Source organism: Phoenix dactylifera, chromosome 3 (assembly GCF_051530095.1).
Source record: "Phoenix dactylifera cultivar Ajwa chromosome 3, Ajwa_hap1_PhDact_Kaust_v1.1, whole genome shotgun sequence".
Taxonomy (NCBI): domain Eukaryota; kingdom Viridiplantae; phylum Streptophyta; class Magnoliopsida; order Arecales; family Arecaceae; genus Phoenix; species Phoenix dactylifera.
The window spans coordinates 6,423,808-6,440,446 of record NC_143192.1 but is presented as its reverse complement, the minus strand read 5'-3'; the positions used below and the strand labels follow the sequence as shown (position 1 = coordinate 6,440,446).

The following is a 16,639-nucleotide window of genomic DNA, read 5'->3' as shown; positions in this document are numbered from 1 at the left end:
AAGACTTGGAATTTAAATAATAGAGATAGCTAAAAGGACTTGTATTCTGCTAGCTAAGATTGCCAATCCTTGACATGTATCCAAAATCATCGTGTGGACCTAATATGGAGTCATGAATGTGTTGGTCCTATTGACATGTTAATTCAATGGGTCGAGTTTGCATGTAGAACTTTTTTATTTTTATTTGAAATTATCTATTTTATTAATTAAACTGAATTACTTTAAAAAGTTAAAAATTAAAAGAACATTTATGTAACAAAAATATATTAATTTCTTGAGAAACTTATATCCAAGTTTGTAGATAACCATATACTAATCAACTCGACTCATGATCTCTCCTCGAACCAGTTGTTTTATCCAACAAATTAATTCTTACTATTCTATTATTTTTTCCAACAATAACTTTCTCTCCAATCATTTACTTTGCAATCACAATTTCACTTCTACTAGTAGCACCTCCAGGAACGACAAAAATAAGGGAATCTTCTCATTATTGTTTCTTGTTTTCCCTTCCTTCATCTCTCCTTCATATTAGGAAGCTATCCATAATCTCTATATGGCAAAAAGAAATGTTCTCTTGTTGAGATATGTGAGAAACAACAAGGTATTCTACCCTGAGATTAGATGAGTTCCATCATCGACTTCGGATTACAAGGGATGTAAAAGATCTTTTTCCCACTCATGGTTGAGGCTACGACAAATGGCAGGTTAATCTTTCTTTTTGTTGAAGTAAATCAACTTGCAACATCACAAGATGATAAGAAACTCAGAACCATTTCATTCAACTATCTTAAATATAGTAATCCAATGCTTCTTGTGTATAGTAGTCATCAGTGAGTTTCATAGGCAAAAAAATTGTATTTCATAAGATATACTATTTTAATTGAGGAGATATGTGCCTGTCTAAATCAATTTTTAATTTTATTTTGTTTAGTTTTAGCATCTAGCGTTAGAGTTGGCCTAAGTTGGGTGGGGATTGTTGCTTAGGCTCGGTTTAGAAAATGATTCAAGCTTCAAGCAAGCCTAAGCTTTAAAAATTTTACAAGCTCTAGCTTGTGCCCAACTTGAGCTCAACCCAAGCCTAGTTTGAAGCTCATATGGGCTGGACTTGATTGAGCCCAATTGGGCTGAAAGGCTTGGCTTGATGTGAATCCCAACCCATAACCCCTTTTGCTACAAAAAATGAAGTAATGTATGCCACTCTCAGCTGCACTTTCTACCCTTCTTCCCACTGGACCCATGTAAAATGAGAGCAAAAATGTGGGGAGAGTGGAGGAGAGAGAGAGGGAGATGGAGATCCAAAAGAGAGAGGAGAGCAATCAAGAATAACTAAGAGAGAGGAGGGGAGCAGGGAGATATCAAGAGAGGGAAAGGAGAGAGATCAGGAGGGAAGGAGAGAGAAGAGGGGAAGGGAGAGAAGATGGGGAATTGGAAAGGAGATAAAATAGAGAAATAGAGAGGGAGGATCAGATGGAGATCAAGAGAAAGAGAGCGAATAGATTAGGAGGGGGGAGGATGAGAGGCAGAGGAGGTGTTGTTAGAGTAGGGTGGTAACCTAAAACCCATTTATACATAATAAATTGATTTAGAACTGTAAATTGATTTTCCTTTACATCATTTAGAACTGTAATAGGAGTTTTCTAGCGTTGATGGTAGCATCTATTGTATTAATATTCAATGAAGGAAGGAACGATATTTGTCATCCACCCTATCACGTTGGCCTCGCTTGTGGTGCAAATATGAGAATAGGTATACTATCAGGTTGATATCTTAGAAGGCTCATTGAGTCAATACTTTAGAGGGATAGTGCTGAATTCTGATTGAGCAATAATGATGAATTGAAAACTCTAATTCAGTTAGATATTAGTTTTTGTGATTATATTAGTTTCTTTTTCATGCATAATTAAATAGATCTATTTTATTGGATGTTTTTAATTTCCATTTCTTGATACATCTTTATCTGGTGATTGTGGGCATAATATGACTACTTTGATGATTGATTATTTGGTTGGACCAAGCAATTATTAAAAAAAATAACATCAAAAGATTGCGAGTCTCATGGCTAATGAGGGGGTCTCTAGGTTGTTGAACATTGAGGAGCCACTAGACCAATTGATAAAGAAACCTTTGACAATGACAACTCCTCTATCTCTAATGGCATTGGGATAGTTTGAACGTTAGGAAGATCATTCTTCTAACACTCTCTGACAGCATCAATGGCCAGTTTGAGGGACTGAGATACCCTTATGAACTCAAGAAGCCCAGCTGGTTTTATCCTGACTAAGTTGAGGTTTGGTAGTGTGATATAGGTTTCATTATTCCATGTCAAACCTTATTGCTAACATGTGACATCAGTAGACTTGTAGAGATAAGTTATTGATTAGCAGCAATATGAGTTGACCTATTCTAGTAATGCATTGAGCACATGCCATCGATCACCCCATTAATTAGAATAAGATTCTGATTAATAATTCTCTTATCAAATGATTGATCCTTAAATGGATCAAGTAAGGTCCAAAGTAATTGCAGATATCTTATATAGCATGCAAATTATGTTACCATCCTTTATGATTATATAATTAATATTAGTTCTTATCATTGGGTTCCACTAAAAATTTGATTTATATCTGAATATATCCAACTTATATCTGTACCTGAATAGAAATAATATGAATATAATTAATATCCTGCTTGTATTCGTATCTGCTCAAGACATATATGGATATGTTTAACCCCAATTTATATTCGTATACATTTAGACTAAATATGGATACTAATTTTGGTATTCATTTAATATCTGTATTTGTATTAGTTGAAAAAATGGATAGAACATAGATATACCAAAATCCAATCAACATCCGATCCATTTTTAGCCCTAATAAAAATGAAGAGAGGCTGCCATGAAAGAAAAAGGAGAGGAAGAGAGGAGGACAAGTCTGCTTTAGAACAACTGGACAAGATCTTCGGCAAGATTTAAAGCCTCAAAATATGGAGAACAAGAATTGAAGCAGTTGTAGGTAGTGATGCTAAAAGAGCCATGCTTTTGTGGTCCTAGCTTCCTTCCAGTGGATCAAATTAGCTCTAGAATCACCATTATGGAAAGACATAATAGCTAAACTTTATATACATGTTCTTGATATGGAAAAATCATGAACAAAGATCCAAAACTTCCATTTCAAATCTCTGATAATCACTGTTATGGCCATCAATGGGTTGGACACGGGTTAAGAGATTTGAGGGTGGGTCAGGCTTCAAGTCCAGCTTCAACCCAGGCTCAGGCAAGCTGAATTTTGTTTGGACTTTACAATCCGAGAGTGAACCCTCTGCATTTTTGGTTGCCTTGGTCTGGCCTGAGCCTATTTCCATTCCTATTAGGAATGCACATTCTCCTTCTCATACCACAGGAACATTCAGTGGACTGTCTTGGATCTAACCCAAGCAGGAAACATCTTGTCCAAGTTCTGCAATGACAAATGAACAATGGATCCTAAATGGAGCTAATCATGGCTAGGTCTCAGAGTTTAACTTCCGTGTGCGAGGGACGAGCGTCCGGGCAGGCCCCGTTTGCAACTTCCCTTGGCAATCTTGGTTGGTAGATCTTTATGTCCTCCTAAATCTTCTACAAAGATCCTATCAGCCGAAGCCTTTCCGTCAGCATTTCCATCAACTACAATAGTAGGAGACATTGACGTCCCCTCAGAAATTTTTGCTCCAGTAACATTGGTCTTGTAGGAGTTATCTTCATAAAGAATTTTTCCATCACTAGTTTAGCCAGTTTTAACTGCTATTCTCAACAGACCTCACGATCTTTTTTTCCTGGATTGAGTTAATTTATACTTTGATATTTTCTATGCCCAATCTTACCCATGAGATGAGCTCTGCTCCTACGGCTGCGTGCATCGGGCGCCGGTAAGAAAAGCTCCAAAATTCCAACAGGATCCGGCTCAAAAGAATGTTTGATGGCGACTCTACTCCTCCAAAAAGCTTGTGAACTGCATGTGAAGTTACCATCAAAAGCTTTAGTGAGAAGTAAAGAGATGGAATGAGAGGTTGGGAGCAGCAAGCGGGCAATAGACTCCTGAAGACCTGCAGAGAAGGAAGGCAGGGGCATGTGAGAAGAAGCGAGCACACGAGTCCGGATACCTTCCATTAATGCCCTGCACATGGCCTCCATGCAGGCTCTACTGTTTTGGGCCAGGGAATTAAATTTCCCAGGAGGAGTAGATAAGATGATATTAATGCGCTTACGTTTGTTCTGCATTCGGTCAATCTGTTTGCAGGAAATCATCTCCTTCATTTTTCTTTTCAGCTAAACATGCATTGATGCTGCCGCTGATTTCAGATTGTATTATATTGTTATAACAGACACTGTGGGGATCTTTCAACTCTCCCCCTCTCTCTCTCTCTCTTTCTCTGAGTTACAGGAGTTTTAATGATGATTGTTTTTTCTGCTATTTTCTTGTTATGATGACCATTGCATCATTAAGAAAATTATAATGATGAGATATTTTCATGAGTTATCAGATTTTTTTTTTTGAAATCTTCAGTATGGATTAAAAATCAGCAAGTAGTAGGTTAATTTTAAAAAAATATTACTTAGGTCCCATTTGGAAGAGCTTTTAGAGGGCCAAAAAATACTTTCTGCTCCTTCAAAAATACTTTTGGATGAAAAATAATGTTTGGTAAAAATTTCGCAAAGCTATTTTAGCTTTTCCAAAAAGCTAAAAGCAGCTTTTTGGGAGAAGCTCAATTTTGGAGCTTTCCGAAAAAGCTGACTTGAGCTTTGTCGAAAAGCTGTTTTTTTAACCAAAATACCCATAATAAAATATAACAATTACATATTTTGTCCATTTATAAACCGAAAAATCTGTTGGAGCCCTAATAAAGAACCCTAGTCGTGGATCAAACTCCCTTCCATGCAAGAAAAAGTATTCTTGTTTCCTATTATTGTATTATACTATAAATATTATATTATATTACATTATATCATAATACATTAATATGTTATGTTAAATAATTTAATATTATGTTATATTATGAAAAATTAATGTACGCTAATAATTATAATATTTTATACCTTTATTGTTGTATTATACTATAAATATTATATTATATTACATTAATATTATACTATATCATATATTTATGTATTAATATATATTATATTTTATCATGCTCTGTTGTATAGTACTATGCAATGTCCTTTACGGTAATTTTATCATACAAAAGTACTTTTTCAGTTTGTTTATCACATGTTAAAGTGCCATAATATTTTAGAAATGTAGTTATCAAACAGCAAATAGCTTTTTATAAAAGCTCTACTTTAGAAAGATCTACTTCTAACAGCTCTACTTCCAAAAGCTCTATTACAAACAGCCCCCCCCCCAAACAAAGCCTTATTACTAAGGCTAATAAATAAGCCTATTATATAGTTTATATCTAAATAAAATAATATTAGCTATTACTTCAGGTTGGAAAGAGTAAGGCAATGGTCTATAACAAACACCTACAGATCCATGTTTCTGAGGTTAGATATCGGTATTAAAATAAGCTCATATAATTTTTTAAATTTCGTTAACATTAACTCTCACTTTAACCATCAAAAGAAGCGACAGACATGCTAGTAAAACTTGTTCGCTAGCAAACAGTGGATCACAAACTAGTGGCTAAGCCGTGGTAGATGCGCAGGCATGCCACCATCATTAGATTAGCTAAAAATAGAATCACGAAATGATGATGGTCACAGTACATGGGTCCAAGTATTTTGACCTTTAAGGACTTTTGCTACTATCATAATTCTATTCAAAATAAGATGGATAGGATAGCATAAGTTATAGCTGAGGCTACGATCAATAGCACTCTATTGCTACTTCTAAGGATAAATTAAAATTCTACTAGTAAGCTAAGAGCGAGATATTTAAAGATAAAGTAAGATAATCTAAAAAAAAAAGTATAAGCTAATTTGATTGATAGGTCGAAAGGATCTTTTTTTAACGTTACAATCTAATATTATAAATAGCTTCCATTAACGGTTAGGATAGGTGTTACTATTTAACTGTTGATACTTATCCATAGTGGTTCGTCTTACATAAGCCACTATTATCATACATGATAATTATCTTCTCTCCACTACTACATTTTGAATAATTGTACCACTTCTCTCATATTCTAGGTAGTGGTAAGATAGGTGTAACTATCTTACTTCTTCCATGATTGGGATAATGATAGGATAAGCATAACTATTTGTTGGTTTGTACCATGTGGCCCACTATGCATGACAGTCACCTTTCTTCTAGTCCTAGACCAATAGCTCTCGCTCTCTTCGGTCTACAACATATTCATTCAGCTTGCACCCTTGGTGTTTCGATATACTCCTCTTTTGGTGTGTTGATCTTTAAATCACAGTCGTCAGTCTGAATGTGATGTAAACAAATCCAAAGTTGGGTTTAATAAAAAGTTGTCAAATCAAACCTAGCACTGCTTGAATATAGATACATACACAGACATATATATAGATATACGTACGAAAATATGTACGTACATACATACATACATACATACATACATATGTAAACACAGACATACACACACAAAAACATATATAGATACATACATACATACATGAGTTTGTTTTTATGGATATTACTTGACACAAATATAATCCACATGCATTAGTGTATGCTATATATAATATAAGTTTCATACTATACCTCTTGCATTTCTTATAAAACTTGTTACTGTATTTTTAGTTCATATGGTTGATGAATAATTTCGAGGGTATAATATGAATAGAACTTTATAAATAATAGAATGTAGATTTTGCAAAGAAAATTTACTTCATAATAAATTCTGCAAGAAAAGGTCAGATCATGCTTTCTGTAGTCCAGTCCAAATTTACCCTTTCTTAGATTAAATTGCCTCTCCATATATCTAACAATATATTTCCTTTATATAGTCACCAAAACATATATGGTGCCAAAAATCAAGATGGCTAGTAAGGATGACAACTTAAATAGTAGTATAGAAGAGCAAGTAGGATTGAAAATAAGGTTTAGCCAGTGAGAGGGTTGCTAAGAAGGAGGGCGAGTATTCATAGAGGCACTAAAGTTGTATGAGGGGGGGAGGGGGAGGCAAGTAGTGCTAGGGATGGTAGCCGGGCGGGTTTTTTTGGGCATTTGATCTATCCCAAGCCCTAATAGGACCCATTTGGTGAAACCCTATAGGATTTGAGATTTAAAATTAAAACCTAGTAAGGTTTGGGATGAATTTGGGATTTTACCCTTGGGAACCTCCTACCCGAATCTAATTATAATATATATATATATATATATATATATATCAACTAGAAGCCTCAATGAGCCCAAAAAACCATTTAGCATGCATGTCTTCTAAGAGGCACCACAACATCCACAGGTTCTTTTTTCCCTACCTAGGCTATAGTGACATGTACTCCATCACATGCATCATTACCTTCTTTGTCAATCATGACGTCCACTCTTTTCACCATCCTCACTTGCCACATTTCGTCCACCCCCTCCTCCCCTTTTCCTCCTTAATAGGGAGGTGAATGGGGTGGAGAGAGATGTGCTACTTACAAACAAAGCTATGGATGGTTGTATTGGTCTCTTGGTATATGAATGGTGGGCAAAATAGAAAAATACACTAACAGAAAGATATGTAGTTATCGCTATACATAATGTGCATATTATTAAAGTGGCTATTAATGCAAACAATATGTGTGCAATAATCTATATATGTGTATGAGTATAAATGATATATTTTTTAAAACTCACCACCACCTCCATATCTTCTTCTTTCCTTACGTGGCCACTTCTACATGCCCTTTGTAGATATCGATGTTTTCTTCGTTAGCCCCAGCATTTGTTCCACTTCCATCACCAGCCTACCAACACCCTCTTCTCCCCTCCATGCCCTCCATCTCCTCTCTTTACCATGTTAGCTTTTCCTAAAGCTATAAGAACACCATCTACATCCCACTTCCTCACTTCTATCACTTTGGCGCCTTCATGAAAGCTGCTACCCTCTTTTGCAAGTCCCTCACTGTCTACATCTTATCTTCAACCCCACCTCCCTCTTCTCAACTATCATATAAGAAATCATCCTTATCTATGAGGCCCACCTCAACTATGCTGATGCTTCTTTACTCGGCGACCTCCCACTCCTTACAAATTGACCTTAATTTTTAACACAATATATGTTTTAGCCACCACATCAAGAAAATATTTTGCTAGATACACAAAGGGAAATTTAGTCTAGGAGAGCTTAATATGGATCGGATTAAAAAGAATAAACGATCTAATCTTTCTCGTGGAATTGATTATGAAGAGGATCTTTTTTGCAAAATCCACAAATAGTATTTCTTAAAAGTTGGATGCTATCCCAATCCAATTTGGACTTGGATTTGATCTCTACATAACTCAACCAATCCTTTTTTCTACTTGAATTAGACCTAACCCAATTCTTGGATGGGTAAGGTATGGCTTAAATATAGAACTTGACCACCAATAAATTAGGTCCAAGATTAGGCAATACATAGACTCAACTAGGCCCATTAACACCCTAATAATGCAATGTGACAACCATTTGATGTCTACTTAAGAAGTAAGAGACATACAATAATAAAAAATAAATATGTCTTTACATGTTATATAAATTTATTTAAACCTTAATTTGAAATGTTATTGTTCATTTTGCTTCTCACATATTTTATGGCTCATCTGTCTAAATAAAAAAATAGATTCTAGACTAATTAGACCCTTCGATTGTCACTTTGATGTGGCAAAACTGGACCTCACTTGACCCTATCTTATCTAGGCTGGTTATAGTTTAGTTATCAATTGGGTCATTATTGACCAAATTTTAAATAGATCAAATATAGGTCAAAGCTTTAAGCTAACTTAGTTCATAGTTAGATTTCTAGTCCAGTCACGATTGTTGGGTTGGCACTGGTTGTGTCCTGAGCTAAGGTGTTGAGTATGTCTTAAGTTTATAAGTTCTAGAAAGTTGAGTCCACATTAGTTCTAGAAGGTGAACTTAAGATACTAGTTCAAGTCTACATCAACTTAGAATACCCGTTATATATTGACCTAATCTAATTATTATAGGAATACTAGTTCTAGTCTAAATCGATTTATTCTATTATATATATCCCTTGTAACCTTAAGGGAAGAGGGTAATTAGTGCCCTAGAGATCGCATGTATTAGGGACTAGAGTTTGTGAGCTATTCTTGTACTCTATAGTTTCCAATTTTTTATAGTGAAGCTTTTGCATCGTCTCTTCTTGTGGACGTAGGTCAACAGACCGAACCACATAAATATTGTGTACTCTTGTTCTTCTCTTGTTATTCTTTTGTTCTTTTCTCTTTTTTTTCTTATTTTGTTATTCTCTCTACCTATCGCAACAAGTGGTATCAATGCCTTGGTCTTTTTTATTGAAGTTTGCCAATGATGAGTGCGAAATTCAAAATCAAGAAGTTTAATGGCATAAATGATTTCAGCATCTGGTAGATTAAGATGCGAGCCTTTTTGATACAACAAGAGTTGTGGAAGGCATTGGAAGGCAAGAAAAAGTTATCGGATAGCATGTCTAATAGAGATAAAGAGGAGCTATTGGTGAAGGCACACAATATAATTTAATTGTGTTTGGCAGATAAGGTACTTAGAGAAGTCATTGAAGAGAAGGCAACTGCTGGACTACGATTAAAATTGGAGAATAGATATATGACCAAGTCGCTCATAAATAGATTATACTTGAAACATCGGCTCTACCACCTATGCATGAAAGAAGGTAGATCCATATAAAAAATATAAATAAATTCAATAAAGTTGTTTTAGATATAAGAAATATTAGTGTTTCAATTGATATTGAAGTTTAGGCCCTTATTCTCTTGTGCTCACTAACTTTGTTAATACCATGCTATATGGTAGAGAATCTCTTTTAGTTAGATGTAAAAGATGCCTTGTAATCTAAAGAGTTGAAGAGAAAGGTATCCAGAAGTTATGAGGAGAATCAAGAAGAAGACTTAATTACTAGAGATAGGAGTAGGAAAAGGGGTTCTAGCAGTAAGGGTAAGTCTCTCTCCGAACAAAGTCTTCTAATGTACTGCTAGCATTAGAAGCTAATACTAGCATAGCATAAGAAAATTCTAATGATGCCGGTAGTAAGGTTCTATCAATCGATACCAATATGTCTGGAAGAGAGTGGATTCTAAATTTTGGCTATTCCTTTCACATGACTCCTAATAGATACTGGTTTTCTACCTATCAGCCTAGGAAAGAAAAAGTTCTATTGGGAGATAATAAATCCATTGCGGTTGTTGGTGTTGAAATAATTTGAGTTGAGATGTTTGATGGTATTGTGAGAATGTTAGAAGCTTGGCATGTTTCAGAATTGAAAAAGAACCTGATTTCCTTAGGCACTCTAGATTTTTAAGGGTATAAGTATAGCGACAAAAACAATTTGCTGAAATTCGCTAAGAGAACCCTCGTAGTGATGAAGGAAAACTTAGTTAATAACTTGTATCACTTGCTGGGTAAAGCAATAACAGGTATTACAATAGTATCTTCATCATCAAGGTCGTTAGTTACAGATGCTACTCAGTTATGGCATATACATCTAAGGCATATAAGTGGGAGAGGAATGATAATTTTATCCAAGAGAGGCCTGCTTGATGGTATGAAGATAGGAAAACTGAACTTCTGTATACATTGTGTATTCGGCAAGCAATGCAGGAAAAAGTTCAGCACCGGTATTCATGGTACCAAGGGCATGTTGGATTATATCCATTGATGAGTGGAAATCATTATTTTATGACGTTTATTGATGGTTATCCTAGAAAGGTATGGTGTATTTTCTGAAACATAAGGATAAAGTATTTATCAAATTTAAATAGTAGAAAGTTTTGGTTGAGAACCAGACTGGAAAGAAGATTAAAATGCTAAGAACCGATAATATCTTGGAGTACTGTTAGGGTGAAATTGACGAGTTCTACAAGAATGAAGATATTATGAGACACCACACTGTACAAGGGATACCATAGCAAAATGGAGTTATGGAATAGATGAATAGAATACTTATGCAGAGAGCTTGCTATATAATCTTAAATGCTAAACTTGGCACAATTTTTTGAGCTAAAGTAGTTTATACAGTAAGGAACTTGATAAATTAGTCTCAATCAACTGTAATTAAGTGCAATATTCTACATGAGGTATGATCCGGTCACTCTGTTAATAATTATACATTGACAATATTTGGTTACCCTACATATGTTCATGTAAATGATGGTAAACTTGAATCGAGGAAAAAAAATACATATTACTAAGTTATGCAGATGGGGCGAAGGGATATAAGTTGAGGTATAAAGATGTTAATAGATCATTCAAAATTATTATTAGTAGAGATGCTTCTGTTGATAAGTCTACTATGTTAAATCAGGGAAAAAAATTGTTGATAGTGTATACATAGACCACGGTGTTAGCAAACAGGTAGAACTTGACATTGAAGCTCTGAGGAGAGTGTCACAAAACACTCCAGCCCAGCCTAATAAAAGAGATGCAGGATTCTATACAAGATGATGCATCATAACAGCAACAATAGTAGTACAATATTGCTACTGGTAGGAAAAAGACAGATTAGACCACCTTTAATATATGCAGATATGGTTGCTTATGCTCTTGTAGTAGCTAAGAGTGTTGAAAGTAAGAAATCTTCTTTATATTAGGATGATGTTAACAGCAAGGAGTATGCAGAATGGATCGCAACCATGAATGAAGAGATTGACCCACTTCCAGTTGACAAGTTCAAGCATCGCTTGGACTTGATTGGAGCTTGTAGAGGTTGATGCCCTTGGGGCAGATGTGAAAGAAATGGTGAGAAAAGTTTTAATATATTTGACTTGGTAAACTTCAAGCCAAAGTAGAGATTTGTTGAATATGTCTTGAGTTTACAACTTATAGAATGTTGAGTCTGCATTAGTTTCAGAAGGTCGACTTAAGACACTAGTTCAAGTCTAGTCTGAATTGACCTAATCTGATTAATATAGGAATATCAGGTTGAATGAGTCAAACATTTCCTTAAACAAGTAAATAAATTTTAGACAGATTGACTTATAGTATATTGATCCAATCCAATGATCAAATAGGTCAAAATAGGTTAAATAAATCAGGACTTTTAAATCTGAATCAATTCATTTAAAAAATGGGTTAAATCGGGCTAACCCATTTATAATCTGAGTTGTTATGCCAAAGTGGAGCCTTCTTATCTCAGATAGGCTATGGGTTGGATCATAAATTAACCAACAATTTTGAAAGTTAAACCCTTGGCTTAAGCTAGTGCATTTATAAAGGCCCACCCAACCCAGCTACCATCATCACTCTGCCCCCTTTACCCTTCGGCTCCCTATCACAAGGTCTGCGTCCAGAAAGAGACCATTCTGTACCTACTCCACCAGCAGCAAGTTCATGAACCCCTGCAAATCCAGTCCAACCATGTCCATTTTCAAAGTCGAACGCATATTACTTCTCAAAAAAATAAAAACGGCTTTTGAGACCTACACAAGTGAATAAATAAGAAGGATCAGAGTGCTCTGCGAGCTGTGCATGGTAATCCAAAAATAAACTTTCTAAGAAATTCGTTTGGTTCGTCGAAAAAAATATATATATTTTTCGAAAAACTGATGCCTCAATAATATAAAAATAATATATTTTAAAATAGTTTTTAATAGACTATCTATTTTATTTTATTGAGAGAGTTATGTAAAATATTTATTATATTATTGATAAAAAAATTATTTTACTCTATCTAGATATTTAAAAAAATTATCCTAATTACCATTTTTTTAATTTTTAGTTTTTATTTTTAAAAACTCCAGTTATATACCCGGGAAATTGCATGGAGACCAGATTTTATCTTCTGCATTTAATTCCACCCTGCCCCCGAGGGAAGGGAAGGGAAGGGAAGCGAAAGAAAAGCCGAAGGGGAGGAGTCAAAGGCCTCAACTCCACCTCCCCATGGCTACTCTCTCCTCCTCTTCTTGCCCTTCTCCTCCTCCTCCTTCTCCTCCCCCTCGCTCTCCCCTCTCCACCCCTGTAAGTATTCTTCTCCACTCTAAAATTCCTCCATGGATTAATTCTCTTAGCTTGTATATGAAAGTTTTCTTCTTCTTTCTTTCTTCGAACTGTCTGTAGATTTTGGAACACGAGAAAGAGCAAGAAGAAAAGGTGCTGGCTAGAGACGAAGACGCAACAACATCTTCCAGGCCTTACAAGCACCAGCCTACTCCTCTCCACCCTTCCTCCTCCTCCTCCAAATCGACGGCTCCGAAGAAGCCTTCTTCCAGATCCAACCGCGCCGAGGTCGCCGGAGACGACCGCTCGGTGTCCTGCACCAACTGCCGGCCCTCCACCTGGGAGAAGATCTCCGTCGTCCCCCTCGACATCAACGGTCTCAAGCAACATGTCTCCTCCCTCAGCCCCTCCCCAGCCCGCCTCCTTCGCTCCCTCTTCCTCTCCCTCGCTCGCCGCAGCCCCCACTCCTCCTCCTCCGCCGCCGCCGCCCCGTCCTCCTCCTCCGCCACCGCCATCGACGAGTGGCGCCTCGCCGCGGCGGAGCTGTCCCGGAAGCTAGTTCACGCCACCCGGAAACGCGACGAAGCCCTCCTCGAGTCCTCCCGTCTCAAGCACTCCCTCGCCGAGCTGGAACGCAAGCTCGGCCAGCTCGAATCCCACTGCCACGACCTGCAGGCCGCCGTCGACCGCCGCACCTCGCCAACCCCGGTCCAGACCGCCTCCCCTTTCCCGGTCGAGACCTTCCTCCGGGCCGTCTCCGACGCCCGCGCCGCAGTCCGCCACCTGAGCCGCTCCCTCGCCGCTCAGCTCCGGCCGGACCGGATGGCCGCCCTGCTCCAGCCCCACGACGCCAGGGCCGCCGGCCAGTGGCGGAGAACACCGGGCGGCCCGCTCTTCTGCCTGGAGGCCCTCCTGAACCGAGTCTTCTACTTGGGTTTCGAGGAGGGAGCGCCGGAGGAGACGGTCGATCCGGCGGCCCGGTGCGAGTCGAACCGGGCGGCCTACGAGGCGGTCCGGCAGCTGGGATGGGACGAGGTTTTGACCAAAGGAACCCGGTTCTACAGTGAAGGGTTGAGCCGGTTCTGCGACCGGAAAATGAGCGAGGTCGTGGGGATGCTGGGGTGGGCCAAGGCCTGGCCAGAGGGATTGCTGAAGGCGTTCTTCGGGGCGGCGAAGGGCGCGTGGGGGGTCCGCCTCCTCTCCCGGTCCGTGCATCCGGCGGTGCCGGTACTCAGGGTGGACCGGGGAGCCCGGTTCGACCCGCGGTTCATGGAGGACGTTGGGGCCGACCGGGTCACCCTGCTCGAACCGGTGAGCGTGAGGATGATGGTGGCACCCGGTTTCCACGTGTATACTAGCGAATTTGGGGTGGTCAAGTGTAAGGTGCTGTGCTCGTACAAGTAATAATATGTGATTGCAAGAGTGCTCGTAATGATATAAGATATAGGTTGTGTTTATGATGATCTCTTATGCCTTTTCCTCTGCGTGTATGGTGACATACATATGCATGCAAAGTTTACACTGCAAGATGTTTTTGGAAATTAGCTAAGAGAGGCATGATGTAGGGAAAAAATATCATGGGAGCAGAAGATTTACTTATTTGGAAGGTTTTGAATATGAAGATGTATAAATAGAGTCGAAATTAGATTGCTTGTAGATAATTTGTCTTACAAAAGATTGTATAAGGATATACTTCAACACAAATCTTAATATTGTTTTGGTTGGAGTGCTTCGTTTATTTTTTTTTATTTTTATTTTGCTTAGGCAAGAGGGAAGAGAGGGGTGAGGAGAATCACACCCGCATAGCAACCCCTACTGGCCCCCTCTCCGCTGGAGAGTGTTCGATCCGAGTAGAATATTTTTTACTCATACCCTCTCCATCCATGGTAGAGCTCCACCAGCGTGGCAGCCCTATCCCCGTATGAGTACATCACACCAGCACCACCTAAGTAACGGCAGATCAGATAGCGACTTCACCGGACAAAGCAGGTGGGGGGCATTCGGTCCCTGCATTTAATCGATGCCCGCGCGTTTCGAACATTGGCCACTCCGATGAATTCAAAGCTCAGTTTCCACCGTGTTACCACCTTGGTGGTAGTGCTTCGTCTATTGCTATGCAACAAAATATCTCATAAGTGGATATCGACTTCTCTTAATTGGACTTTATTTCTCACCTACCTTGATGTATACTAAAAGCTAAGACATAAAGATGGATTGATTGAGCATGACATGAAAACCTGAAACAAGGAACTTTAACTTTTATCAGCAGCTATTAGCTTGGTTGGTATCTCTCTCCCAAAGGCTTCGCCTTGTAGGAGGTCCACATTCGAATCTTCGGTATTGATTAAAAAAAAAAGCTATGTTGTTCTTCTCATCCTAGTATGAGTGATTTCTTTTTTTGAGAAGACACACGGATGATACTCTTTATAGATTGAAGAAATATTTATCCATATCATTTCATGATAATACTGAATTTATGAATTAGTTTGTTTCAACATGTCACGAGCACCATAATTTGCTGAACCAAGACTTCTCTAGTGGCTAGGTCACCAGCCATTCTGTTTGATCGGTGGTCAAATTTGCATAAGTTGTCAAAAGGGATTTTAAAAATCTTAACTTATTCCCTTTTCACCTCTCTCTCTCTCTCTCTCTCTCTCTCTCTTTTGGTACATCGGCTGCTCACACTAGCCTCGTGTGAGCATTGCCATAAGAGTCTAGAAAAAGGATACACCATAGAGATGAGGGAACAGATACATGGCGGGTCCAGATAATCTCTCCAGTGTGGTGAGCAGTAAAGGAGGCAATCCAGTCCGCAACTCTGTTCGCCTTCCGATAGACATGCACAGCTTGGAAGGCAGCACACTCCCCCAATAGCCTCCGGATGTCGACTAGAAGCAGATGATCTGTCTCCCACACCCCCTCCTGTAGGATCCGCTCAATAAACTCCACCGAGTCTCTCTATAAGATGATTCTCCCAGCCTTAAGCACCCGCCTAACATAGAAGATTTCCTCTCACATCATCCTGAGTCCTGCTCTAGGAGCACCTGCCTCAAAGGTACGCCGTCCTCCCGCAACTATCAATCTGGAGTAGTAGTCTCTGATCACAAATGCAACATCAGCACAATCGTCGCCCACTAGCAGACTACCATCGAAATTCACCTTCAAATGGCCTGGGGATGGGGGCTCCCAAGTAGTAAAAACATACCCGGGTGCTGAAGCAGCATAGGGGAAACCCCAATTGTCCCTAACCAGCCTAGATGAAACAACTATAGTAGCCTCAGTGATCTCAACGGCTTGGCAGATAGCTCTATCCGCCACAATCCTCAAGAGAGCCTGCCTGTCCTCAAAGATCCTGTCATTCCTATCCAACTAAATATGGTATGCTAGATAGGCACCCATCACACCCCAGCCCGCCTGTCCTTGAAAACCCTTTTCACCTCTCGGAGGTTGGTGTCAATATATCTTGATGCGCAACTCCTCAACCATAATAATGGAATGCAAGGGTTTGAAGAGGAGGAAGTGGAAATGAAGAATTGTAAAGCGTCCAGGTTTG

At 38.7% G+C, this 16,639-nt stretch overlaps 1 protein-coding gene across 1 annotated transcript; it reads left to right on the top strand.

The window, feature by feature from the left end:
- Nucleotides 1-12,934: 12,934 nt before the first annotated feature.
- Nucleotides 12,935-14,549, top strand: LOC103713406 (cyclin-dependent kinase-like protein). Its single transcript, XM_008800321.6, has 2 exons — nt 12,935-13,107; nt 13,207-14,549. The coding sequence occupies exons 1-2, from the start codon at nt 13,030-13,032 to the stop codon at nt 14,488-14,490; spliced, it is 1,362 nt and encodes a 453-aa protein (XP_008798543.4). The 5' UTR covers nt 12,935-13,029; the 3' UTR covers nt 14,491-14,549.
- The last annotated feature ends 2,090 nt before the right edge of the window (nt 14,550-16,639 follow it).

What these genes read in the sequence shown, in the direction of transcription:
- LOC103713406 (XM_008800321.6), top strand. Translation starts at nt 13,030, where the DNA reads ATGGCTACTCTCTCCTCCTCTTCTTGCCCTTCTCCTCCTCCTCCTTCT. An exon ending in GCTCTCCCCTCTCCACCCCT is followed by an intron (nt 13,108 to 13,206) that starts GTAAGTATTCTT and finishes AACTGTCTGTAG; the next exon opens with ATTTTGGAACACGAGAAAGA.